We start from the raw sequence: 26,686 nt of genomic DNA on the forward strand, positions 1-26,686 counted from the left end.
GCTTCATCAGGACAGTCTCACTTTGAATCATTGGTTATTTGATAATTTGCAATTATATGCTGTTAGGATATATTAAACTTTCTTAAACATCTTCATTCATAAATGCGTTATTTGGAATCTAAAAACTTGCCAAGAAGTGACTGAGCTTCTTCGCTTCCCTAAATCTGTTTTACAGTTTTTTTCTGTGTATTGCAAATGTCTGGAACTTACGATGATTGAAAGTTTTCTTAGATAGTTTAGAAAAATATTTCCTCAGTCAACAAAGATTCTCAACTTTGTACTGAATTTTGGTTTGAATGGATTGGTTGGATGGATCCCATTTGAAGTAACCCATGAGTAGGATCGCCAAAACCTATCTTAGAAGGTTGCTTTCTAAGTAGTTATGATTACAGCCAAGTGGGCAAGTGACTGTATTGTTCCCATTATGCATTTCCTAAGGACCCATATGTCCTTTCTTTCAAAAGCCTTTTCGAATTTTCACATTAGTCAAACTGTTTTATAGTCAACCTTCTTTCTAAACTATTCCACTTTAGCAGTGAGGTTCTCACACATCCTGGATGTTGAAGGGGCCCTAATGATATTTTAGACAGGCCTGATGGCAAAGGCCAGCCCAAGCAACCTTTTGTAAATAATAGAGCTGTTTTGTAAATGTTTGGTTTCCTCCAAATAGTCTATTACTAGGTGGATAGTTGCTTGCCAAGAGACGTAGAGTAAACCCAGTGCTCACTCCACTGTGAGGAATGCTGACACTGAGGTTTGTGCAAGGAATATACTAATGAATGACATTTATAGGGCTGACATCTGTAGATAAGTTAATACCTTTACTAAATATTAGTACATAGATACTGACTGAAGAAGAGATACTCTAACGTGTCAGTCATCCCGGTCCAAACTTAGTGCTTGATTTTCTCACTCTGTCATCATTCTCCCACCTCAAAAATCACCTTAAAGCTTGCTATTGTACCCTACTTTTTATCAATATTGGAGAACATGTTGTGATAGAAAAAGAAACATTTTGTGATTTTAATCGTGATTCTTTTCACCATGGGTATTTTCTTGTTAACATCTTGCAGGCCTCCTCAAGGATTGGGGTCATAGTCTTAAATATGGTCTTGATAGATCATTTTTAAACTGATCCCCAAATTGATCTGCCTCACTGACTGTCCTACGCAAAATGGGACAGTGCAGCATACTTCGTGACAGCGTGCATATTCTCCTATGACATAGCCTATGCATTGGAGCAACATGTATTGTTTTTTTTATATATACAATATCTGTAAGAAGAGGTGTTTATCATGACTACATTGTTTTAATTGACTAATTGTATTCTGTTTTGTAGAGGCAGAACATGTTGCCCTCTAAGGGCATGTTTTATTTGTATTCCTTTAAAATTAAATAATATTTTTTTAATTTGCTAGGATGCCACACATGCACAGAGCTATTCTATTGTTCTTGAATTCCCAGTGAAAACCCACAATTGTCAGTTAAGATTACTAATAAGTAACCTTTTCAGCCTTGTTTTGTTTTCCAGATTAAGCATCCCAGTGCTCTAGGACTAGAAATTGGCCAACAAATCCAGGTATTTATCCACACTATGTATTGGTTGTATGTTGGTTATGTATTTGTGTTGCACACATGTGAGTTGTATAAACTTCAAATCGGAGAGTTTTTAAAGCCTAGATGTAGCTGAACAACAGCTTAGACGTTTGACTAACAATAGGCGTCTAAGCCCTCCCTCCCACCCACTTCTCTCATAAAAACTTGTCCTGTGCCTACTTTTAGTATCCTTATTTGAAGTGCTGAAGGACTGGTGCTGCACAATGTAAAACTAGATTATATGTTTGATCCATGGGCAGAGAATTTTCATTAAAGAGATAAACAACAAATCTTCTCTGCATATATTTCACAGGGACTGTTTATGCTGCTACTAGAGTAACTTGTCACCCCGAAAACCATTCATGTTTATGGCTTTGGAACTAGTTCACAACCTTAAATGAACTCTGGATCCAGTTTGTTTTTGTTTTCTGCTGTGCCAGTCTCCCTATAGCTACAGATGTCTGCCAAGTAAGTCTGACATTTGGCACCTTGAGGAAGCCCTGGTTTTGTAGCCAGCATCACTATCAGGGTCTTGATATTTTTTTTTCCGTTACAATTACGAGAGTACAACATTTTAATTTCACCCGTGGAATGATTGAAAATATTTTATACAAAAGTTCTTCTGCAAACTGATAGTTAGCAGTTTCAAAAATGTCTTAACAACTCCTAAGGATGTTTCACTTATTTTGGAGGGTGTTGAAGATGGAATGTCCCCTGCATGGTGAACAGGCAGTGAAAGTTGAATTTAATTGAAACACTGGCCTTCTAATATTTGTCTTCAAGAACCTTCTGAGACTTGAGTTTATATTTTTTATGGAGTCAGATAAATCAATTGTATTCTTATTACCCAAAGACAAAATAATTAAGATTCAGTTAATCACATTGTCTCTCTCATACAAACTTTTCAAGAAACTTTGTCCCATCAGCAATTGTTTACAGTGTTGAAAGATTTTGCACATACATTAGTACAAGAAGGACCCATGACGTGGGCCAAGATATTTTCCACAGTATTTAAATATTGTTTATCTAAAACAAATCTGAAACAGGAGATTATGGCCTTATTGAGCTTTTCGATTTTCCAAAAAATGTTTTGCGAAAATCATCTTAAAATACTGATAAAACCTACTCTAGTGACAGACCTGATCCCTTTCCAGCAAGGCACTTATACACATGTCAGTGTGTTACCACTGATAATGTATTGATATTATGTTTCATCTTAGAGAAATGCAAAGATGGGAAATCAGAAGATATTTGCTGCATTTATCAACTTCTCAAGTGCGTTTGTTTGTATGCTAATTGTCCTTCATTCAGTTTGAAAACTGAGTAACTGGGGCATTCTAATTGATTTGCAGTATATAAAAATTATTTTTCCATACAGACAATTGACTCAAGTTAATGATCAGCCAAGATAATGAAATTACTATTAGCGTAAAACAGTAGTAGTGTGTATATACTTTTGATTGCCTTTTACTTGGTACTCTATAAGATCCTTCCCTCTGGGAAATGATGAAACACCAAGACCTTTGATCATGTACGCTGATGATCTCTTCATTCCTGATTGAACCATATCCACCTTCAAAGACAACTATCTATGTAAGATCTAGAGATGCTCTAGAATGCTTAAATATAGTAGGTTTGAGCTATAAAAGGCGTTCTTGCCCATGTGTCAGGTTATCTCAATCAATGGCAATTACTTGGACATTGGCTCGGCTTGAATAAAACTCTGAGCAAGTGCATAAATAATACGCTTTTGGTATACACTAAAACTTGCCCCACTGAAATTATGAAGTATATTCATTTTGTGGAATCGTCCACAGATTTATTGGAAGGCTACAGTTTTACCAAGTTGTTGAAACTGCCTCCATCTGGAGGTACTTGCTTTTGAAACAAGCGCACAATTACAACCAAAATGCCAATTATTTTGAATTTGTTTTGTCTCACATTGCATGCTGACAGAGTACTATTGCAAAGCCCACTGCCCCTTAAATGTGATATTCAGTGTCTGATGCAATTTCTGTAATCGTATAATTTTGAAAATGTATTCTACAGACTTTTAAAAACGTGTACTTTTTTTCTTTATGGTGAAATATGTTTGTCTTTAAGTGTTTTTCCAAGGAACTCTTCCAATATAGATTACTGAGTTTAAAACCTATTGAAGACAAGCATTTGTAATACAGTAGGTCCCGCATTTACGTGAGTTTGAGCTATTAGCACTGTAAATGACAATGCCTTTTATTTATCTTTTGATTTTTTAAACATAAATAAAAGGCATTGTCATTTACAATGCGAATAACTTAAACTCTCGCAAATGCGAGACCAAAGTCAGGCGATGCACTGAGCTCCGGAGTTGGCCTGGCTGTTGCTGCTCTGCTGCTGGCTCTTCGCCCAGGCGCCATCCCTGCCTCACAGCTCCTTCTTCCAGCCCGCTCTGCTCTGTTATTGCCGCTGCTGCCCTCCATGATTTCACCCAATGCAAAGAGTCGGCGGCATCGCTCCCTGCAACATCGTGAAAAAACATCACGTGGTTATTGTACGATGTCGCTGGGAGCGATGCTGCAAACACTCTGGTTTGGGTGAAATCATGAACGGGAGACAGGCATGCGACTGCCATGATTTTTTGTTTAAAAAATAAAGAGTTGGGCAAGCTGCGCACAACAAGACGCTCAGGGGCCATGATTTAATGTAGAAATGCATTTTTTTTAAACGAGTTAAGCGAGCTGTGCGGCCGCCCTGCGAGTGGTGGGTGTGGCCCCATTGTGTAAGTGAAAGCGCGCATAGCGCAGTGCAAACCTAAACAAAAAGCAGCCCCCATTGCTAAAGCTTGCATTCCACCAGTTGTGTTTACATTAATTGAGCAAAGAGTTCTTACTTTGTACTAATACAAGCAATACAGTAAGGACACGGTAAAAGGTCAAGTCCAGCTGGGAGGTTACAAATAAAGACAAGGCGGCATTAAGGAGGGACTAACAAGCCTATTAACGAATCAGAAGCCAGCGTTTACGAGGGACTATGACACAAGCCAATGAAAAATATGGCCAGAGTCGGCGAGGCTTCAAATCCATACTCCAATACATCATGCATCGCAGAGCAGCGTTTGCGCTGCCCAGGCTTGACGGAAAAAAATATTATTTGTTCTGTTATAGGGCTTTAAAAGGGTTGTGTGCCTAAAGGAAGGTATACATTTCTAAATTATAGGTATGAGTTTTGTAATGAAAAGTGAGCCTATGAAAGAAAATGTATACGAATCAGCTTGCATGCTTAGTTGAAAACAGACTTAGAAGCAAAAAGCGTTTATATGCGGCTGACACGGTACACAGGAAAAAAATCAAAGTTCCTGTTTTGTCAGTCAGTAAAGTAGAAACATGGGAAACTGATTTTTGTTAGAAGCAAAAATAAAATACAAACCCGATAGGCATCCGATGGAGAGGCCCTCGTGTTGGTTCATTCAGGGAATACGAAGGCAGGAACAAAGCAAGGAACAGGCCCCGACTTGAAGAGGTGAGGGCGGAGCAGGGATGAAAAGGGAATTGAATGTGTTGTCCTCTCTCTGAATGTATCTTTAGTCAAAATAGCATTAAAACCTAAAGTGACGAGCAGGATTGCCATCTGCTATATAAAACATAAAAAAGCTGTTTAGTCAGTAGTGAATTTTGACTAAAAACATTAATGTTGCGTTTTTATAGATGGATCATTATCAGCTGGTATATTGTTAATACTACAAAGTGATGTTGGCTGAATGGCCGTCACAGGTTACATGAGGTCACCTCTATGGTATGGTCCTTCCTTTTTCCAGGTCCTCTAAAACTCAAAAGTGTTCTGGTGAAGGATGAAGAGTGTATGATAGTTTTGTTTCTCTGTGAGTAACACTTTGATGGGCAGGGGCACAGTTACATCACAGATGACTGTAGTAAGAATCATGTGCTGCCTAAATTCAATAGCAAAATGAAAAATTAATGGGCAGAATGAATGAAAAATGTCATACGTTCACCCCAGTACAGAGATCTGGGCATAAATCCATCTTTTTTTGCTCCCCATGCCATTCCAGTTTGAACCCCGCCATATACAAATCAGTCTTGACCCTGCACCCAATAGGAACAGTCGAGACCTAATTGCCAGGACAGGTCCTGCCTGGACCGCAAACAAGCACGCTAGGACCTGTTTCGGGGTTTCACCCCTCATCAGCCAGGATAGCACTAAATTCAATAGCACAGCGAATGGAGGCTGAAAGGAAACCGGTTTCACGTTGTCCTTCCTGTGACCCAAATGTGCCACTGAAAGTTCCCTAAGGACTACTTCTCTTACTATTGCAGAGTTCGGCTGGACTGCACCAGCTTTTTCTTTGCCTCAATAATCATGTCTTTATGCCTCTTTAGAATAGTTACTGCAGCTTAACTATCTCTGTGCTGCCGATTAGTTGGATGGATATTCAGGCAATCCCCTGCATTGCATTACTGTGTGGCTCTGTTCTATGAGTCCCTTCCTAATGAATATCCAATAACTGGTTGTAGAGGCAAACTGCATCAGGGCTGGTTATCTTGTTTAATTCCACAGCTCCTCTTCCCCAGCGCCTCAACAAGCTATTTTCTTGACATTGACAAGGGTCATTTTTTTGACAGTGTGGCTGTCTGCAGTAACTATTGTTATCAATTCTTTAAAAATATACAGTGTGGGCCTTGTCTCCACCCAGAGTCTCTCACTTCATGCTATTACATATTTATCATTTCCTTCTGCCTCCTGTGGAGTGCTTGAATTACAGTGCACGAGGGACTATTTTACATCCGGAAAGGAAAATCTAATTGTTTTAGGGCATAGATGCATTCTATACAGAAAACACCCTTTTCTGTGTACTTGTTTCTTTACAGTACGCTTTTTAAAAAATGTTTTACTCAGGACATAAAATGCAAGCCAGGCTTTTTGGCTTTGGCAGGCATGCCAATCCAGGACCACTTGGGTATTTGCAGCTGTAATGTAGCCCATTAATAGGTGAGAGAGAGGCAGCAGCCTTTGTAGCCTGTGTTTTTCTGTGATCTGGTGTCCCATAATAAAGCAAAAATGTACTGGTGGTGATAAGTTACTGTAGCTGGTAAAGGAAGTACTAATCCTGCAGCTTCAGCCCTGGAGGGTGTTGAATAGTCCTAAAATTCGGCGTTCCGCAGCTTCGTGGAATTTTTTGCTTGTTCGCGTTCTCAACATGCGTGTTTGTGAGATATTTCCCCCCGAGCACGCAAACGGCGTTCGCGAACAGGAAAAAATCATCGCGAAGAAGCGATTCCGTGTGTTCGTGGAATTTCTGCGTGCTCGCAGAGATTTTTTACCGTTTTGCGGAGCTTTGCGTATCACGACCACGCAAATTCCCCCACCCCTATTGTATAGTCTCTGTGCCACTACAGAGCTATCCCAATTTTAATGTGTATCTCATGCTTGGAAGGCAGCATCCATGAATCAAATAAGAAGACACACTTTAAAAAATGTACAGTAATTCTTTGCTGTGGATGTGAATGAGAGCAAAGGTCCTAACAAATCTCCTGGCACCGCTAACTGGCACAATCCACTGGCAAATATTCCATTGTTTGAGGTGAACATCAGGAGCTTAAGAAACGTGTCACAGACACGATCTACCTCGTACACTTTTGGTACTTCCTTTACCTTTACAGCTTGAAAAGCAGCCTCTGTTGCTTATTGAAAGGCGATTTGGGGCACATAAAAACTATTTATCCTATAAAATTGTATCTGCAATAAATTGAGACTTTTTTGAAATTTATTTCGCCAACAGAAATATTGGAAAGAATGCCCACCTTTCAAGAAAAAACTGACACTGTTATTACTATTTTGTTTAAACTATACACATTAATTTTACTCTACCCAGTACTCCCTATTTTGCTCAATTAGGATAACTTCGGCTCAGATGTGTACCCGAGACCACTTGATCGTCTGCACTTCCAAAACATATCTGAATTAGATGATCCTCCTGTATATCTTAAGATCCTCTTCGAGCAATAGCAGACAGTAGCTGCCCTTGTTTCTGAAGTTTACTACTTGAGCACTTAATAGTTCACTAACTATTGGCACAGTTCCAGATAAACGTAAAACTACAATTGTGACTCCTTTTAAAGAAGCTAAATTTAAATCCTGGAATTATGAATTACTATCGCCCTATTGTCAGATTACCATGGCTGGCACACATTGTAGAGGAAGTGGCCTGCAGTCAGCCTCAAATTGTTCTGGAAAAAACATACCATTTTTTTTTAGCAATTCCAGACTGGTTTTAGACCAAGTTAGACATGTTATGTATGAGGACAGCAGTGGAGGACATCAAGGACAACAAGCAAACCACCTCAGATGTAGGGGTTCTTCGCTTTGGATAATGCTAGACTTTTCATTGACTTACAGCACTAGTGAGTTTTATTCATTTAGAAACAATGTTGAGGGCATTAAATAATCCACCTGCTGGGTTACTTCATTTCTTCAGGCTATGGGGCAAATATATGAATCTTTTACATATGTCTAATGCATCAATGCATCACGGTTGACCGTGAAGTTTTCTAGGGTTCAGCCCTGTTTGCCCTTACCATTTAATATCTATCTTTGACAACTGCTCTATCTGATCTGCCACAAGGGCTTTCACTCCTACGCTGTCGATACCGAGCTCGATCTATGGTTAGATGGGCCCCTTGATGACTTTATAACATAAATATTAATGTTCACAAAGTTGCTGACTCTGAGTGTTAATGGTCTAAAATGAATGCTTAGAAAACTGAAGTAATGTTAGCAGGAACCAAACACATTTTCCTTGTCACCTTAAGGCTGCCTATGAAGTTAAAAAAAAAAATTGTTTTAAAAAACTAAATTCTATTTGGGGCACTAGCATGAAAGGTATTATTTCACAGTCCAAGCGAACCACATAAACTGCAGTAGGAACCCTAATAGATTGAAAGTTTGGACAACGGAAATGCCATATTTGAGTTGTGGGGGCTTCCTCAATCTCAACTGGGTCATTTGCAGCAATTCCAAAATGTGGAATACCTTCAGACTCCACAAAACAATCTCAGTCTCACAGCGGTGGAATTCAACTTGTTGGTCACCTATTAGAGCTAGAGTCACATTTAAAATCTTCCCACTGTACAACAAATGTCTCTGTGGTATGGTTTCGTGTGTATCTCGGACACAAAAAAATGATGTCCCCTTGAGGCCTCTGGGATTAGTTGTCCACTTGCTCCTTACATTTCCAAGGACAAAATGGAAATGCTGTAGTGATCGGAAATGTATTGTGATCGAACCCAGATTATGAATGTACCTTTCAGGGGAGTACCTCTGGAAGGTTATGGAGGCCAGTGGCTTGGGTGGGCCCAATTACATATAATCGGAGGTGAGTTGGATCCTTTTCTGATAGACAGGGGAACGAGGCAGGGCTGCCTGGCCTCACCTCTGTTATTTGCTTTATACATTGATCCCCTCCTTAGGAGACTGGAAGCGTCACTGGATATCTTGCCCATCTGTCTGTAGGGCTGGGATACAAAATACTGGCCTCTGCTGATGATGTGGCAATCGTTACCAGTGATCCAGACAGGGCTGTCCGCTCCATAGAAAGGATAACAGAGGAATTTGGGACTTACTCAGGGTTTTTGTTAAATAAAGCAAAAACGCAGTTAGTGATAAATGGACATGCGCTTACCAATGATAGCAGGGTAGTAGAGGAAGCTACCTATCTGGAGTCAGGATTACAGCAGAAGTGGAGCACTGAGTCGAAATTATTCTTATCTCTATTATTGAAAAAACTAAGAAGGATTTTAGCCGATGAGATCATTTGAATCTCTCAATAATGAGGAGATGTAACCTTGTCAAAATGATATCTTCCAAAATTATTGTATGTGTTTCGTACATTTCCACTGGAAGTTGTTAATGCATGGTTTACAGTAATGGAAAAAATGGTGGCCAGATTTATCTGGGCATATGGGAAGACTAGGAGGGCAAATACATTTTTGTGTTTACCCGGGAACCGGTGGGTATCCCCAACTTTAAACTACATTATCTAGCAGCAGCTTTTCAATTTTATTACCCTTTATTTAATAATAAAGCAACTGAAGTGGGGAATGCAAGTTATGTTCCTTCAATTTATGAGTTATTGATCGGGGCAGCTGCCAAGGGCTGTCTACTGAAGTTTTTTGAGCTGAGATATTTAAAAAAGACACAGTTTAAGACTCTGATTGCTGCATTCCGGAACTGGACGGGCATTTGAAAAATATTGGGGGTTGGCAGGTATAGCTGGTATACTCCGCTGCTTCGGAATAATCAACTTCTCTGAATATTCCATGACAACTGTTTAGCCAGATGGGAACAAGGAGGCATCGGTAGGATCGGGGCATCTACTCCTGGGGAATCATATTGCATTGGTTGAAGAGGTTAGTGACAGATTTAACATCGGGCCTCTGGATTTTTAAAAATGTTTACAGCTGAGGAATTTCCTATTGAGAAAGGTTGGGGGATATTCTGGCTTTGCCGGGATCCCCCTGATAGAGATGTTAACGAAAGGCACTAGCTATTCAATCTCACAAATATACAGGTGCGTGTTGGAAGGGGTCCCAGATGATTTGGAAAAATATGATGAAAAATGGTGGGCAAGGTTAGACTTGGCGAATTCTGGCTTTTCGAAATCACTTGAGCTTGGTGGGTCGATTTCATGTTCATCAAACCTACAAACACAACACTATAAAACGATTTTCGATTTTTATATAACATCTGCCAAAATCGCTAAATGGGGGGTTGACCGCGGCCAGGTGTCCTTGATGCCATGTATTCGATGCAGACCTGCATAAAAACAATTAGTTTGAAAAAAGCAGGTTTTTATGCAACGTCCTCAAGGTGAATATATTCCCGTCACCCCAGCTCATGTTTTTGGGTGTGGATGAATTAAATACAGGTGATGGGGTTGAGTTCATTTTTATAGCTATGGCGGTTTTTAAGTCTCGCCTGCGAACGCAGCGCGCATGCGTTGCTTCGCCTTGGCGAGATCTATTGTCGTCGCTTTTGTGTCCGGCTTCTCTGGAAGCGGGGTTGGTGTCCGCCCTGTCGGCATTAGGCCCCGCCCACCCCGACTCGGGCTTTTAATGAGGCATTCTCGGCATTACAGCATTCTCGGCGGACGCACTTTTCAGGGAGCATTCTTGCCGTTTTTTTCATGAGGCATTCCCACCCCGACTCCAGACACATCGCCTGCTTTTGCGGCTGTCGTGCAGACATTTCTTATCAGCTTGTTTATTTAACAAGCTGATAAGGAATGTCTTCACAAGAGCCGGGCGGCGCACAGGCATTCCGAGGGTGTCTTTTCCGAGCACTTCCCACTCGCCTCCATCATTTCAGTAACAGTGCTTCTGATGGATACATTGGCCAGTGGATTCCTCACCTTGTGAATATCCCCTGTGCCAGCAACATTCGGAAACTTTTGTAGCAGTCCACGCTGATGAGGTCGAAGACGACGTCACAGAGTCACGGCTCCGCTCGCGACTCCGCTGACGTCACCGGATCCATAAGAAGACCTCGTCAGCATGATGACGTCAGTTCCCTTTTTTCCACGCCGTCGACGCTAACGGTTTTCGGGACTCTCTTTGTAGCTGTGTTTGATACTTTGTTTTCTGCTGGTATCTCTCTCTTCTTGTCTGCAGCTGAAGATGTCGACGAAGTCCGGGTTTAAGCCTTGCCGAGAGTGCGGTAAGCACATGTCAATAACGGATCTGCATGAAGACTGCGTCTGGTGCCTTTCATCGGACCACGATGTTGAAGGCTGTTCTTGCTGTCGCAAGATGAGCTCAAAGGCTCTGAAGGAGCCAAGTTATTCATCGCCAGGATGAAAAAGGAGAAAAGAGGTCGGAGAAGGTCGAGGTTGAAGTCGATGGATCTCGACATCGCTCGGACAGGGATGCAGCTCCGAGATCGACGTCGTAAGGACACTGTATCTCCTTCGCCTGTTCCTGATTCTCCTGTTGGCTTGTCATCGCCTGTGGCTTCACCAGAGCATTCTCCGGCACCGGCTCCATCTCCGACGCTGGCTCCATCTCCGACTCCGGCTTCGTCTCCGGTTCCGATTGAAGAGCTTCCAGCTCTGGACGAGCCTTCGGCTCCGCAGATTCCACAGTCAGCGCCGATCGGCCCGAGTCCGGTGATGCCTCAGCCTGAGCCATATCCATCGTTCCCAGGCCCAGGTCAAGATCCGATGCATTATCTTAATGCTATGTATGGGGTCTTCTCCAGAGCCTTGTACCCCTCTGGTGCACCTTCGGGTCCTATGGGCTTCAGTTTGGGAGTTCCCCAAGCTTATCCTCAGTCTCCCTTCATGCCATTTTTTCCAGCGACGCCGTCTTGGCATCTACTGGCGCCGAGGACATCGACGCCGCTTCCTTCTTCACTGGCGCCGACTCGACCTCGTTCTACGCCGGCTGGATCCACGCTCGACGCCGGCGCCGTCACGGCACCGCCGACTCGTGCTGTGAGGATCAGATCTAGGAGGGAGGCCCAAAGGGTACTAGAGGAACAGAGATACCAGATGGAGGAAGTGGAAGAAGGTGAGTTGATGGAGTCGGACGATCGGTTTGAAGAATTGAAGGAGGCTAGTGGCCTGGATTTGTCGCCTGAATGGGAGATTACCCCTCCTGCTGATGCTCCTTCAAAGGATGTGGCTCCCTACCACTCTGTTATTAAGAAGGCGGCTGCGCTTCTGGATCTGCAGTTGCCATCTGCAGAGTTTAAACCAAACATCCTGACAGAGGTTCTACATTCTCCTTCCGCATCGGAGCCTTTGCTCCCTTTTAATGACGCCATTATTGAGCCGGTAATGGAGGTATGGCGTAAGCCCTTCCCTGCTCCTGCAGTTTCTAAGGCTATTGCTAGGAGGTATAGGGCGTGTGAGAAGTTGGCCTGATGTATGATGTCACTAGTTCTAGTGTACACCCTATATCAGTCCAAACAACCCTTATGGTGATTGGTTGTAAAGTCAACCTTATAGACCAGCTATCCTAGTGGTAGCATGGACAAGAGCAGCCTTAGGCTAAACTCTGAATGGCATGTGAAGCCAGCTGTGATACCATATATAATCCCTTGAATACCAAATGAAAGGACACCACAACAGATATATATATATATATATATATAATAAAGTGTATTTATTCTAGTCAAACCCTCAGCACTCTTTATGAGATTCGAGGTAAGTACAACACAGTCTTATTCAAGCATACATTAAGTCACATAGGTAAGTAATACAGTTAGGCCCTAGGGGCCACGCAAACCATATACTAAAGAAGTGGTATAAGGACCACTGTCACGGAAATAGAATAGGCCTAGGCCTAGGGAATTTTTTTAGCAATTCCAGACTGGTTTTAGACCAAGTTAGACATGTTATGTATGAGGACAGCAGTGGAGGACATCAAGGACAACAAGCAAACCACCTCAGATGTAGGGGTTCTTCGCTTTGGATAATGCTAGACTTTTCATTGACTTACAGCACTAGTGAGTTTTATTCATTTAGAAACAATGTTGAGGGCATTAAATAATCCACCTGCTGGGTTACTTCATTTCTTCAGGCTATGGGGCAAATATATGAATCTTTTACATATGTCTAATGCATCAATGCATCACGGTTGACCGTGAAGTTTTCTAGGGTTCAGCCCTGTTTGCCCTTACCATTTAATATCTATCTTTGACAACTGCTCTATCTGATCTGCCACAAGGGCTTTCACTCCTACGCTGTCGATACCGAGCTCGATCTATGGTTAGATGGGCCCCTTGATGACTTTATAACATAAATATTAATGTTCACAAAGTTGCTGACTCTGAGTGTTAATGGTCTAAAATGAATGCTTAGAAAACTGAAGTAATGTTAGCAGGAACCAAACACATTTTCCTTGTCACCTTAAGGCTGCCTATGAAGTTAAAAAAAAAAATTGTTTTAAAAAACTAAATTCTATTTGGGGCACTAGCATGAAAGGTATTATTTCACAGTCCAAGCGAACCACATAAACTGCAGTAGGAACCCTAATAGATTGAAAGTTTGGACAACGGAAATGCCATATTTGAGTTGTGGGGGCTTCCTCAATCTCAACTGGGTCATTTGCAGCAATTCCAAAATGTGGAATACCTTCAGACTCCACAAAACAATCTCAGTCTCACAGCGGTGGAATTCAACTTGTTGGTCACCTATTAGAGCTAGAGTCACATTTAAAATCTTCCCACTGTACAACAAATGTCTCTGTGGTATGGTTTCGTGTGTATCTCGGACACAAAAAAATGATGTCCCCTTGAGGCCTCTGGGATTAGTTGTCCACTTGCTCCTTACATTTCCAAGGACAAAATGGAAATGCTGTAGTGATCGGAAATGTATTGTGATCGAACCCAGATTATGAATGTACCTTTCAGGGGAGTACCTCTGGAAGGTTATGGAGGCCAGTGGCTTGGGTGGGCCCAATTACATATAATCGGAGGTGAGTTGGATCCTTTTCTGATAGACAGGGGAACGAGGCAGGGCTGCCTGGCCTCACCTCTGTTATTTGCTTTATACATTGATCCCCTCCTTAGGAGACTGGAAGCGTCACTGGATATCTTGCCCATCTGTCTGTAGGGCTGGGATACAAAATACTGGCCTCTGCTGATGATGTGGCAATCGTTACCAGTGATCCAGACAGGGCTGTCCGCTCCATAGAAAGGATAACAGAGGAATTTGGGACTTACTCAGGGTTTTTGTTAAATAAAGCAAAAACGCAGTTAGTGATAAATGGACATGCGCTTACCAATGATAGCAGGGTAGTAGAGGAAGCTACCTATCTGGAGTCAGGATTACAGCAGAAGTGGAGCACTGAGTCGAAATTATTCTTATCTCTATTATTGAAAAAACTAAGAAGGATTTTAGCCGATGAGATCATTTGAATCTCTCAATAATGAGGAGATGTAACCTTGTCAAAATGATATCTTCCAAAATTATTGTATGTGTTTCGTACATTTCCACTGGAAGTTGTTAATGCATGGTTTACAGTAATGGAAAAAATGGTGGCCAGATTTATCTGGGCATATGGGAAGACTAGGAGGGCAAATACATTTTTGTGTTTACCCGGGAACCGGTGGGTATCCCCAACTTTAAACTACATTATCTAGCAGCAGCTTTTCAATTTTATTACCCTTTATTTAATAATAAAGCAACTGAAGTGGGGAATGCAAGTTATGTTCCTTCAATTTATGAGTTATTGATCGGGGCAGCTGCCAAGGGCTGTCTACTGAAGTTTTTTGAGCTGAGATATTTAAAAAAGACACAGTTTAAGACTCTGATTGCTGCATTCCGGAACTGGACGGGCATTTGAAAAATATTGGGGGTTGGCAGGTATAGCTGGTATACTCCGCTGCTTCGGAATAATCAACTTCTCTGAATATTCCATGACAACTGTTTAGCCAGATGGGAACAAGGAGGCATCGGTAGGATCGGGGCATCTACTCCTGGGGAATCATATTGCATTGGTTGAAGAGGTTAGTGACAGATTTAACATCGGGCCTCTGGATTTTTAAAAATGTTTACAGCTGAGGAATTTCCTATTGAGAAAGGTTGGGGGATATTCTGGCTTTGCCGGGATCCCCCTGATAGAGATGTTAACGAAAGGCACTAGCTATTCAATCTCACAAATATACAGGTGCGTGTTGGAAGGGGTCCCAGATGATTTGGAAAAATATGATGAAAAATGGTGGGCAAGGTTAGACTTGGCGAATTCTGGCTTTTCGAAATCACTTGAGCTTGGTGGGTCGATTTCATGTTCATCAAACCTACAAACACAACACTATAAAACGATTTTCGATTTTTATATAACATCTGCCAAAATCGCTAAATGGGGGGTTGACCGCGGCCAGGTGTCCTTGATGCCATGTATTCGATGCAGACCTGCATAAAAACAATTAGTTTGAAAAAAGCAGGTTTTTATGCAACGTCCTCAAGGTGAATATATTCCCGTCACCCCAGCTCATGTTTTTGGGTGTGGATGAATTAAATACAGGTGATGGGGTTGAGTTCATTTTTATAGCTATGGCGGTTTTTAAGTCTCGCCTGCGAACGCAGCGCGCATGCGTTGCTTCGCCTTGGCGAGATCTATTGTCGTCGCTTTTGTGTCCGGCTTCTCTGGAAGCGGGGTTGGTGTCCGCCCTGTCGGCATTAGGCCCCGCCCACCCCGACTCGGGCTTTTAATGAGGCATTCTCGGCATTACAGCATTCTCGGCGGACGCACTTTTCAGGGAGCATTCTTGCCGTTTTTTTCATGAGGCATTCCCACCCCGACTCCAGACACATCGCCTGCTTTTGCGGCTGTCGTGCAGACATTTCTTATCAGCTTGTTTATTTAACAAGCTGATAAGGAATGTCTTCACAAGAGCCGGGCGGCGCACAGGCATTCCGAGGGTGTCTTTTCCGAGCACTTCCCACTCGCCTCCATCATTTCAGTAACAGTGCTTCTGATGGATACATTGGCCAGTGGATTCCTCACCTTGTGAATATCCCCTGTGCCAGCAACATTCGGAAACTTTTGTAGCAGTCCACGCTGATGAGGTCGAAGACGACGTCACAGAGTCACGGCTCCGCTCGCGACTCCGCTGACGTCACCGGATCCATAAGAAGACCTCGTCAGCATGATGACGTCAGTTCCCTTTTTTCCACGCCGTCGACGCTAACGGTTTTCGGGACTCTCTTTGTAGCTGTGTTTGATACTTTGTTTTCTGCTGGTATCTCTCTCTTCTTGTCTGCAGCTGAAGATGTCGACGAAGTCCGGGTTTAAGCCTTGCCGAGAGTGCGGTAAGCACATGTCAATAACGGATCTGCATGAAGACTGCGTCTGGTGCCTTTCATCGGACCACGATGTTGAAGGCTGTTCTTGCTGTCGCAAGATGAGCTCAAAGGCTCTGAAGGAGCCAAGTTATTCATCGCCAGGATGAAAAAGGAGAAAAGAGGTCGGAGAAGGTCGAGGTTGAAGTCGATGGATCTCGACATCGCTCGGACAGGGATGCAGCTCCGAGATCGACGTCGTAAGGACACTGTATCTCCTTCGCCTGTTCCTGATTCTCCTGTTGGCTTGTCATCGCCTGTGGCTTCACCAGAGCATTCTCCGGCACCGGCTCCATCTCCGACGCTGGCTCCATCTCCGACTCCGGCTTCGTCTCCGGTTCCGATTGAAGAGCTTCCAGCTCTGGACGAGCCTTCGGCTCCGCAGATTCCACAGTCAGCGCCGATCGGCCCGAGTCCGGTGATGCCTCAGCCTGAGCCATATCCATCGTTCCCAGGCCCAGGTCAAGATCCGATGCATTATCTTAATGCTATGTATGGGGTCTTCTCCAGAGCCTTGTACCCCTCTGGTGCACCTTCGGGTCCTATGGGCTTCAGTTTGGGAGTTCCCCAAGCTTATCCTCAGTCTCCCTTCATGCCATTTTTTCCAGCGACGCCGTCTTGGCATCTACTGGCGCCGAGGACATCGACGCCGCTTCCTTCTTCACTGGCGCCGACTCGACCTCGTTCTACGCCGGCTGGATCCACGCTCGACGCCGGCGCCGTCACGGCACCGCCGACTCGTGCTGTGAGGATCAGATCTAGGAGGGAGGCCCAAAGGGTACTAGAGGAACAGAGATACCAGATGGAGGAAGTGGAAGAAGGTGAGTTGATGGAGTCGGACGATCGGTTTGAAGAATTGAAGGAGGCTAGTGGCCTGGATTTGTCGCCTGAATGGGAGATTACCCCTCCTGCTGATGCTCCTTCAAAGGATGTGGCTCCCTACCACTCTGTTATTAAGAAGGCGGCTGCGCTTCTGGATCTGCAGTTGCCATCTGCAGAGTTTAAACCAAACATCCTGACAGAGGTTCTACATTCTCCTTCCGCATCGGAGCCTTTGCTCCCTTTTAATGACGCCATTATTGAGCCGGTAATGGAGGTATGGCGTAAGCCCTTCCCTGCTCCTGCAGTTTCTAAGGCTATTGCTAGGAGGTATAGGGCGTGTGAGAAGTTGGCCTGATGTATGATGTCACTAGTTCTAGTGTACACCCTATATCAGTCCAAACAACCCTTATGGTGATTGGTTGTAAAGTCAACCTTATAGACCAGCTATCCTAGTGGTAGCATGGACAAGAGCAGCCTTAGGCTAAACTCTGAATGGCATGTGAAGCCAGCTGTGATACCATATATAATCCCTTGAATACCAAATGAAAGGACACCACAACAGATATATATATATATATATATATAATAAAGTGTATTTATTCTAGTCAAACCCTCAGCACTCTTTATGAGATTCGAGGTAAGTACAACACAGTCTTATTCAAGCATACATTAAGTCACATAGGTAAGTAATACAGTTAGGCCCTAGGGGCCACGCAAACCATATACTAAAGAAGTGGTATAAGGACCACTGTCACGGAAATAGAATAGGCCTAGGCCTAGGGAATTTTTTTAGCAATTCCAGACTGGTTTTAGACCAAGTTAGACATGTTATGTATGAGGACAGCAGTGGAGGACATCAAGGACAACAAGCAAACCACCTCAGATGTAGGGGTTCTTCGCTTTGGATAATGCTAGACTTTTCATTGACTTACAGCACTAGTGAGTTTTATTCATTTAGAAACAATGTTGAGGGCATTAAATAATCCACCTGCTGGGTTACTTCATTTCTTCAGGCTATGGGGCAAATATATGAATCTTTTACATATGTCTAATGCATCAATGCATCACGGTTGACCGTGAAGTTTTCTAGGGTTCAGCCCTGTTTGCCCTTACCATTTAATATCTATCTTTGACAACTGCTCTATCTGATCTGCCACAAGGGCTTTCACTCCTACGCTGTCGATACCGAGCTCGATCTATGGTTAGATGGGCCCCTTGATGACTTTATAACATAAATATTAATGTTCACAAAGTTGCTGACTCTGAGTGTTAATGGTCTAAAATGAATGCTTAGAAAACTGAAGTAATGTTAGCAGGAACCAAACACATTTTCCTTGTCACCTTAAGGCTGCCTATGAAGTTAAAAAAAAAAATTGTTTTAAAAAACTAAATTCTATTTGGGGCACTAGCATGAAAGGTATTATTTCACAGTCCAAGCGAACCACATAAACTGCAGTAGGAACCCTAATAGATTGAAAGTTTGGACAACGGAAATGCCATATTTGAGTTGTGGGGGCTTCCTCAATCTCAACTGGGTCATTTGCAGCAATTCCAAAATGTGGAATACCTTCAGACTCCACAAAACAATCTCAGTCTCACAGCGGTGGAATTCAACTTGTTGGTCACCTATTAGAGCTAGAGTCACATTTAAAATCTTCCCACTGTACAACAAATGTCTCTGTGGTATGGTTTCGTGTGTATCTCGGACACAAAAAAATGATGTCCCCTTGAGGCCTCTGGGATTAGTTGTCCACTTGCTCCTTACATTTCCAAGGACAAAATGGAAATGCTGTAGTGATCGGAAATGTATTGTGATCGAACCCAGATTATGAATGTACCTTTCAGGGGAGTACCTCTGGAAGGTTATGGAGGCCAGTGGCTTGGGTGGGCCCAATTACATATAATCGGAGGTGAGTTGGATCCTTTTCTGATAGACAGGGGAACGAGGCAGGGCTGCCTGGCCTCACCTCTGTTATTTGCTTTATACATTGATCCCCTCCTTAGGAGACTGGAAGCGTCACTGGATATCTTGCCCATCTGTCTGTAGGGCTGGGATACAAAATACTGGCCTCTGCTGATGATGTGGCAATCGTTACCAGTGATCCAGACAGGGCTGTCCGCTCCATAGAAAGGATAACAGAGGAATTTGGGACTTACTCAGGGTTTTTGTTAAATAAAGCAAAAACGCAGTTAGTGATAAATGGACATGCGCTTACCAATGATAGCAGGGTAGTAGAGGAAGCTACCTATCTGGAGTCAGGATTACAGCAGAAGTGGAGCACTGAGTCGAAATTATTCTTATCTCTATTATTGAAAAAACTAAGAAGGATTTTAGCCGATGAGATCATTTGAATCTCTCAATAATGAGGAGATGTAACCTTGTCAAAATGATATCTTCCAAAATTATTGTATGTGTTTCGTACATTTCCACTGGAAGTTGTTAATGCATGGTTTACAGTAATGGAAAAAATGGTGGCCAGATTTATCTGGGCATATGGGAAGACTAGGAGGGCAAATACATTTTTGTGTTTACCCGGGAACCGGTGGGTATCCCCAACTTTAAACTACATTATCTAGCAGCAGCTTTTCAATTTTATTACCCTTTATTTAATAATAAAGCAACTGAAGTGGGGAATGCAAGTTATGTTCCTTCAATTTATGAGTTATTGATCGGGGCAGCTGCCAAGGGCTGTCTACTGAAGTTTTTTGAGCTGAGATATTTAAAAAAGACACAGTTTAAGACTCTGATTGCTGCATTCCGGAACTGGACGGGCATTTGAAAAATATTGGGGGTTGGCAGGTATAGCTGGTATACTCCGCTGCTTCGGAATAATCAACTTCTCTGAATATTCCATGACAACTGTTTAGCCAGATGGGAACAAGGAGGCATCGGTAGGATCGGGGCATCTACTCCTGGGGAATCATATTGCATTGGTTGAAGAGGTTAGTGACAGATTTAACATCGGGCCTCTGGATTTTTAAAAATGTTTACAGCTGAGGAATTTCCTATTGAGAAAGGTTGGGGGATATTCTGGCTTTGCCGGGATCCCCCTGATAGAGATGTTAACGAAAGGCACTAGCTATTCAATCTCACAAATATACAGGTGCGTGTTGGAAGGGGTCCCAGATGATTTGGAAAAATATGATGAAAAATGGTGGGCAAGGTTAGACTTGGCGAATTCTGGCTTTTCGAAATCACTTGAGCTTGGTGGGTCGATTTCATGTTCATCAAACCTACAAACACAACACTATAAAACGATTTTCGATTTTTATATAACATCTGCCAAAATCGCTAAATGGGGGGTTGACCGCGGCCAGGTGTCCTTGATGCCATGTATTCGATGCAGACCTGCATAAAAACAATTAGTTTGAAAAAAGCAGGTTTTTATGCAACGTCCTCAAGGTGAATATATTCCCGTCACCCCAGCTCATGTTTTTGGGTGTGGATGAATTAAATACAGGTGATGGGGTTGAGTTCATTTTTATAGCTATGGCGGTTTTTAAGTCTCGCCTGCGAACGCAGCGCGCATGCGTTGCTTCGCCTTGGCGAGATCTATTGTCGTCGCTTTTGTGTCCGGCTTCTCTGGAAGCGGGGTTGGTGTCCGCCCTGTCGGCATTAGGCCCCGCCCACCCCGACTCGGGCTTTTAATGAGGCATTCTCGGCATTACAGCATTCTCGGCGGACGCACTTTTCAGGGAGCATTCTTGCCGTTTTTTTCATGAGGCATTCCCACCCCGACTCCAGACACATCGCCTGCTTTTGCGGCTGTCGTGCAGACATTTCTTATCAGCTTGTTTATTTAACAAGCTGATAAGGAATGTCTTCACAAGAGCCGGGCGGCGCACAGGCATTCCGAGGGTGTCTTTTCCGAGCACTTCCCACTCGCCTCCATCATTTCAGTAACAGTGCTTCTGATGGATACATTGGCCAGTGGATTCCTCACCTTGTGAATATCCCCTGTGCCAGCAACATTCGGAAACTTTTGTAGCAGTCCACGCTGATGAGGTCGAAGACGACGTCACAGAGTCACGGCTCCGCTCGCGACTCCGCTGACGTCACCGGATCCATAAGAAGACCTCGTCAGCATGATGACGTCAGTTCCCTTTTTTCCACGCCGTCGACGCTAACGGTTTTCGGGACTCTCTTTGTAGCTGTGTTTGATACTTTGTTTTCTGCTGGTATCTCTCTCTTCTTGTCTGCAGCTGAAGATGTCGACGAAGTCCGGGTTTAAGCCTTGCCGAGAGTGCGGTAAGCACATGTCAATAACGGATCTGCATGAAGACTGCGTCTGGTGCCTTTCATCGGACCACGATGTTGAAGGCTGTTCTTGCTGTCGCAAGATGAGCTCAAAGGCTCTGAAGGAGCCAAGTTATTCATCGCCAGGATGAAAAAGGAGAAAAGAGGTCGGAGAAGGTCGAGGTTGAAGTCGATGGATCTCGACATCGCTCGGACAGGGATGCAGCTCCGAGATCGACGTCGTAAGGACACTGTATCTCCTTCGCCTGTTCCTGATTCTCCTGTTGGCTTGTCATCGCCTGTGGCTTCACCAGAGCATTCTCCGGCACCGGCTCCATCTCCGACGCTGGCTCCATCTCCGACTCCGGCTTCGTCTCCGGTTCCGATTGAAGAGCTTCCAGCTCTGGACGAGCCTTCGGCTCCGCAGATTCCACAGTCAGCGCCGATCGGCCCGAGTCCGGTGATGCCTCAGCCTGAGCCATATCCATCGTTCCCAGGCCCAGGTCAAGATCCGATGCATTATCTTAATGCTATGTATGGGGTCTTCTCCAGAGCCTTGTACCCCTCTGGTGCACCTTCGGGTCCTATGGGCTTCAGTTTGGGAGTTCCCCAAGCTTATCCTCAGTCTCCCTTCATGCCATTTTTTCCAGCGACGCCGTCTTGGCATCTACTGGCGCCGAGGACATCGACGCCGCTTCCTTCTTCACTGGCGCCGACTCGACCTCGTTCTACGCCGGCTGGATCCACGCTCGACGCCGGCGCCGTCACGGCACCGCCGACTCGTGCTGTGAGGATCAGATCTAGGAGGGAGGCCCAAAGGGTACTAGAGGAACAGAGATACCAGATGGAGGAAGTGGAAGAAGGTGAGTTGATGGAGTCGGACGATCGGTTTGAAGAATTGAAGGAGGCTAGTGGCCTGGATTTGTCGCCTGAATGGGAGATTACCCCTCCTGCTGATGCTCCTTCAAAGGATGTGGCTCCCTACCACTCTGTTATTAAGAAGGCGGCTGCGCTTCTGGATCTGCAGTTGCCATCTGCAGAGTTTAAACCAAACATCCTGACAGAGGTTCTACATTCTCCTTCCGCATCGGAGCCTTTGCTCCCTTTTAATGACGCCATTATTGAGCCGGTAATGGAGGTATGGCGTAAGCCCTTCCCTGCTCCTGCAGTTTCTAAGGCTATTGCTAGGAGGTATAGGGCGTGTGAGAAGTTGGCCTGATGTATGATGTCACTAGTTCTAGTGTACACCCTATATCAGTCCAAACAACCCTTATGGTGATTGGTTGTAAAGTCAACCTTATAGACCAGCTATCCTAGTGGTAGCATGGACAAGAGCAGCCTTAGGCTAAACTCTGAATGGCATGTGAAGCCAGCTGTGATACCATATATAATCCCTTGAATACCAAATGAAAGGACACCACAACAGATATATATATATATATATATATAATAAAGTGTATTTATTCTAGTCAAACCCTCAGCACTCTTTATGAGATTCGAGGTAAGTACAACACAGTCTTATTCAAGCATACATTAAGTCACATAGGTAAGTAATACAGTTAGGCCCTAGGGGCCACGCAAACCATATACTAAAGAAGTGGTATAAGGACCACTGTCACGGAAATAGAATAGGCCTAGGCCTAGGGAATCGCTGGGGCTACACTACACTACCAACAGTTAGGAAGTGGGAGGCCCACGGGATTCAGGTGCAGAGTGGAAACACTCACGCGTAATGCGTATAATCGATAGAAATAGTACAGTTCTGAAATAAGCAGTTTTAGGACACTTCTGGTGCAACTAGAAAGTTGAGACTCGGAAACTAGACCCTAGGATAGTCACTACCCTTGTGAGCACCGAAGTACCCAAGTTACCTAGCCCACAGGCTGCGGGTGCATAGGTGTGAACTTGTGTCGGGTTTCGTCGTGGACTTCTATGGATGCCTGAAGGAAAGTTGCTGACAGGCAGTCAGTGCAGAGTGTCCGGTGGATCCCAAGGCCGGGATCAAGAAGGAAGGGTACCTGCAAGCAGAAGGGACAGAGTCAAGGTCACTAGCCAGTGACCACGTGGAACCAGGAATGAACCAGGCGATGTCGTGAAGATTGCAGGTGAAGGGTGAAGCTTGTCGCAGCAGCCACGGGTACCAGGAGGCGTCGAGGACGACCAAGGCCAGGAGGCGAGCTGTCCCACGAAGGCTCTTGCTGTCGGCGGCGTCGAAGTCGAACTAGGACTCACCAAGCCTTGGCAAGCGGAACCCACGAAGAACGGAGGACTTGCTTCTGGTGCAGACCAGGAAGGTCTGGGGTGCTTCTCTTTTGCAAAGAAGCGGGAGCCAGTCTGGAGGAGCCAAACCAGCAGTGAAGATTTAAAGGTGTGTCATTACAGAGGCCGCTAGCCAACGGGTAAGCAACCGGACAGACGCGGCAAGCAGGAAAATGCGGAAGGGCCCCACGCAGGACTCGTGGAGTGTGGGGGGGCTGATCTTCGGTGCAGATGGTGCTTGGGGTTGGGGCTGCTCAATCCCCGGTGCACAACTTCGAGGGTACCTCAGAAGCTGCGCTGGAAGATACTCGCCACTTTTCCCAGGTAGCCGGTCCCACGTCTCTCGTCGCCTCCACAGATCTCAGCTCGGCTGTGGATGTGGATCAGGGTCGGAGAAGTCTGGAAGTCAAGGCTCTGGTCGGGCTCTGCAGTCGGTCCCTCGTAGAACTTAAGCAAAGCAAAGGGTAAGTCTCTTGATGGTGCCTGTTTGCACAGGGTAGCCACTCCTTGGCCACAAGGGAGATTCTTCAGTCTTCTTCTTTCGTCGAATGTCGAAGGTCCAGAGTTTCTGTTCAAGTTGCAGGTTCAGGATAATCCAATCTCCTGGGGCCCAGCTACTACACTTATACTAATCTGGGGGGCTGGGTTGCCTGCTAGGTCACGCCTTATGGGTGGGACCTGGGAGGGGGGTGGTTACACCCCCTTCCCTTTGTCCAGTTTCGCGCCAGGACTGGGGCTGGAGTGCCCCAGCACCGGTTTGAACTGGACTATGCATGGGACACCTTGTGTGCCCCAGGCAGTGTCTCGTTTCTTTCATCCCTCCCTGCCCCAATACACTAAGGCCTGTCTGGGGTGGTGCTCGCACCTCCCAAGGCAGGAAACCTATTGTCCAAGCCTCCCGTGCCGGGATCACTCCCAGCAGCAGGAGGTCAGACTTGTGTCGTGGCAGCAGCATCCATTTTGTGATGCTGGGGCTCTGGTTAACTTTAACCGGGTAAGTAGGTTACAACATGTCTTCTCCCTCTAGAAGGGAGGGATAATATCCTCATCCCCAGAAATGGGATGGGGGTATTATTCCAAAGTGTTCGACACCTTACACAACATGTTTTGATAAAGCCAAACCATAGTTACCATAACCGTTTAAGATTATAAGGCACTTTAAGAGTATATGGTAGGCTATATCATAGAACAGCTATAAGGACATGGTTCCGAAAGCTGCAGACAGGCTCAGCTCAGCCTAGAGCACCATCTCGCATGTTACCAAGCACTCTGCCTCCAGGATTGTTAAGGCCTGCCATAGGAGTGGCTGATAGGTACACATGTGTCTATATATAAGGTAGGTATAGGAATACTACACCTAAGCAAGGGGTGATTACACGACCTTGCCCCAGCTGAGTGATCAGCCAGTTGTGTCATAATGGAAGGCCAGGCCAGGGGTGGCATAATACATGCTGCAGCCCCTGGTAGGCCTAGGGTACACCTATGCCCTGGGTACCTAAGGTACACGGTACAGGGGCCAATAAGGTGATCCTATCCAAATGGGTTATGCACCTAAAGTACATAGTATTAATTTAGAGAGAGAACAGCAGGGCTGTGGGTCTGATTAGCAGGCCCACAGCCACATCTAAGTCGAAAACCAGTAAAGCAAAAAGCAAAAAGTGGGGGTGAACATAGAAAGCAGACCCTACTCTCCTACAGGGCGGTTCCAGGGGACCCAGACTTTTTAACATCTCATCCTTCTCCGGAGATCCTGGTGGTTCAAGCTGCCTGTTCCAAGAGATCTACAGGTGCTTTTCCCCAAGTCCCGAGTGACAGGGATGCGAAGAAGTTAGACCAGTCGGCTAAGAAAGTCTTCTCTTCTGCCAGTATGGCTTTAAAATTGACGAATGCCACCTGTCTTTTGGGCCGATATATCCATGCCCTTATGGATTCAGCTAAACAAATGGCCCCAAAACTGTCGGAAGAAGATAGACTGAACTTTAATGAGGTTCTGGCGGATACCCAAGCGGCTGCACGTCAGGTAATCCAAAGTGGCTTGGATACAGCTGATTCTGTCGCAAGGATTATGGGTTCTTCTGTTGCCACAAGGAGGAGTGCGTGGCTCAAGTCATCCGAGTTCTCCCCTGATGGGCAGGCGATGCTCCTGGACTTGCCTTTTGATGGCTCTGGTCTTTTTGGCAAAAAAGCGGATGCTGCGCTCGAAAGATTTAAGGAAAGTAAGGCCACGGCTAAGTCTTTGGGCCTTCAAACTCAGCCTAGGGGTTCGTTCAGGAGGTACAGGGGTTTTGGAAGGTCATCCTTTCGTTCATACAGACAGCCCCAGCAGCAGCAGCAGCAACAGCAGCAGAACACTCTGTATAAGAGCTGCAGAGTCAGAGGTCGTACTCGAGGTCGACAGCTCTCCTCCTCCTCCTCTTCCTCCTCCTCAGCCCCTCCCACCACTGCAAAGCAGCCCTAGATCCACCATTCTGGATCATGCTGGTCCTGTGGGGGCCCTGCTTACCCATTTTCTACAAGATTGGGAATCGGTTACTACAGATCTTTGGGTTCTAGATCATGTAGAAAATGGGTACGCCCTTCCCTTTCGGGAATTCTCTCCAAATTACCCTCCTTGCCAAGGTGCTTGTTCGGAAGACCACATTCTTCTCCTGCAGGAGGAAGTCCTGACATTACTAAAAAAAAATGGTGCGATAGAGATGGTTCCAGAGCGGGAAAAGGATCAGGGATGCTACTCCCGGTATTTCTTGATTCCGAAAAAGGACGGCAGATTGCGTCCAATCCTGGACCTCCGGATCTTGAATCTTTTTCTGATGCAAGAGAAGTTCAAGATGCTCACCCTTGCGCAGGTTCTTCAAGCGCTGCAACAGGAGGACTGGATGGTGTTGATCGACTTGCAGGATGCGTATTTCCACATCCCCATCCTGAAGTCGCACAGG

General features: G+C 44.8%; 1 protein-coding gene across 1 annotated transcript in view; it reads left to right on the forward strand.

The window, feature by feature from the left end:
• PNPT1 (polyribonucleotide nucleotidyltransferase 1) overlaps positions 1-26,686 on the forward strand; it is a 313,627-nt gene that overhangs the window by 269,603 nt on the left and 17,338 nt on the right. The window contains exon 27 of the mRNA XM_085612380.1: positions 1,532-1,579. Coding sequence (XP_085468506.1) covers positions 1,532-1,579 — 48 coding nt within the window. The remainder of the gene's footprint in view (positions 1-1,531; positions 1,580-26,686) is intronic.

The sequence above is a fragment of the Triturus cristatus genome, chromosome 6 (assembly GCF_964204655.1).
Source record: "Triturus cristatus chromosome 6, aTriCri1.1, whole genome shotgun sequence".
Classification (NCBI taxonomy): Eukaryota; Metazoa; Chordata; class Amphibia; order Caudata; family Salamandridae; genus Triturus; species Triturus cristatus.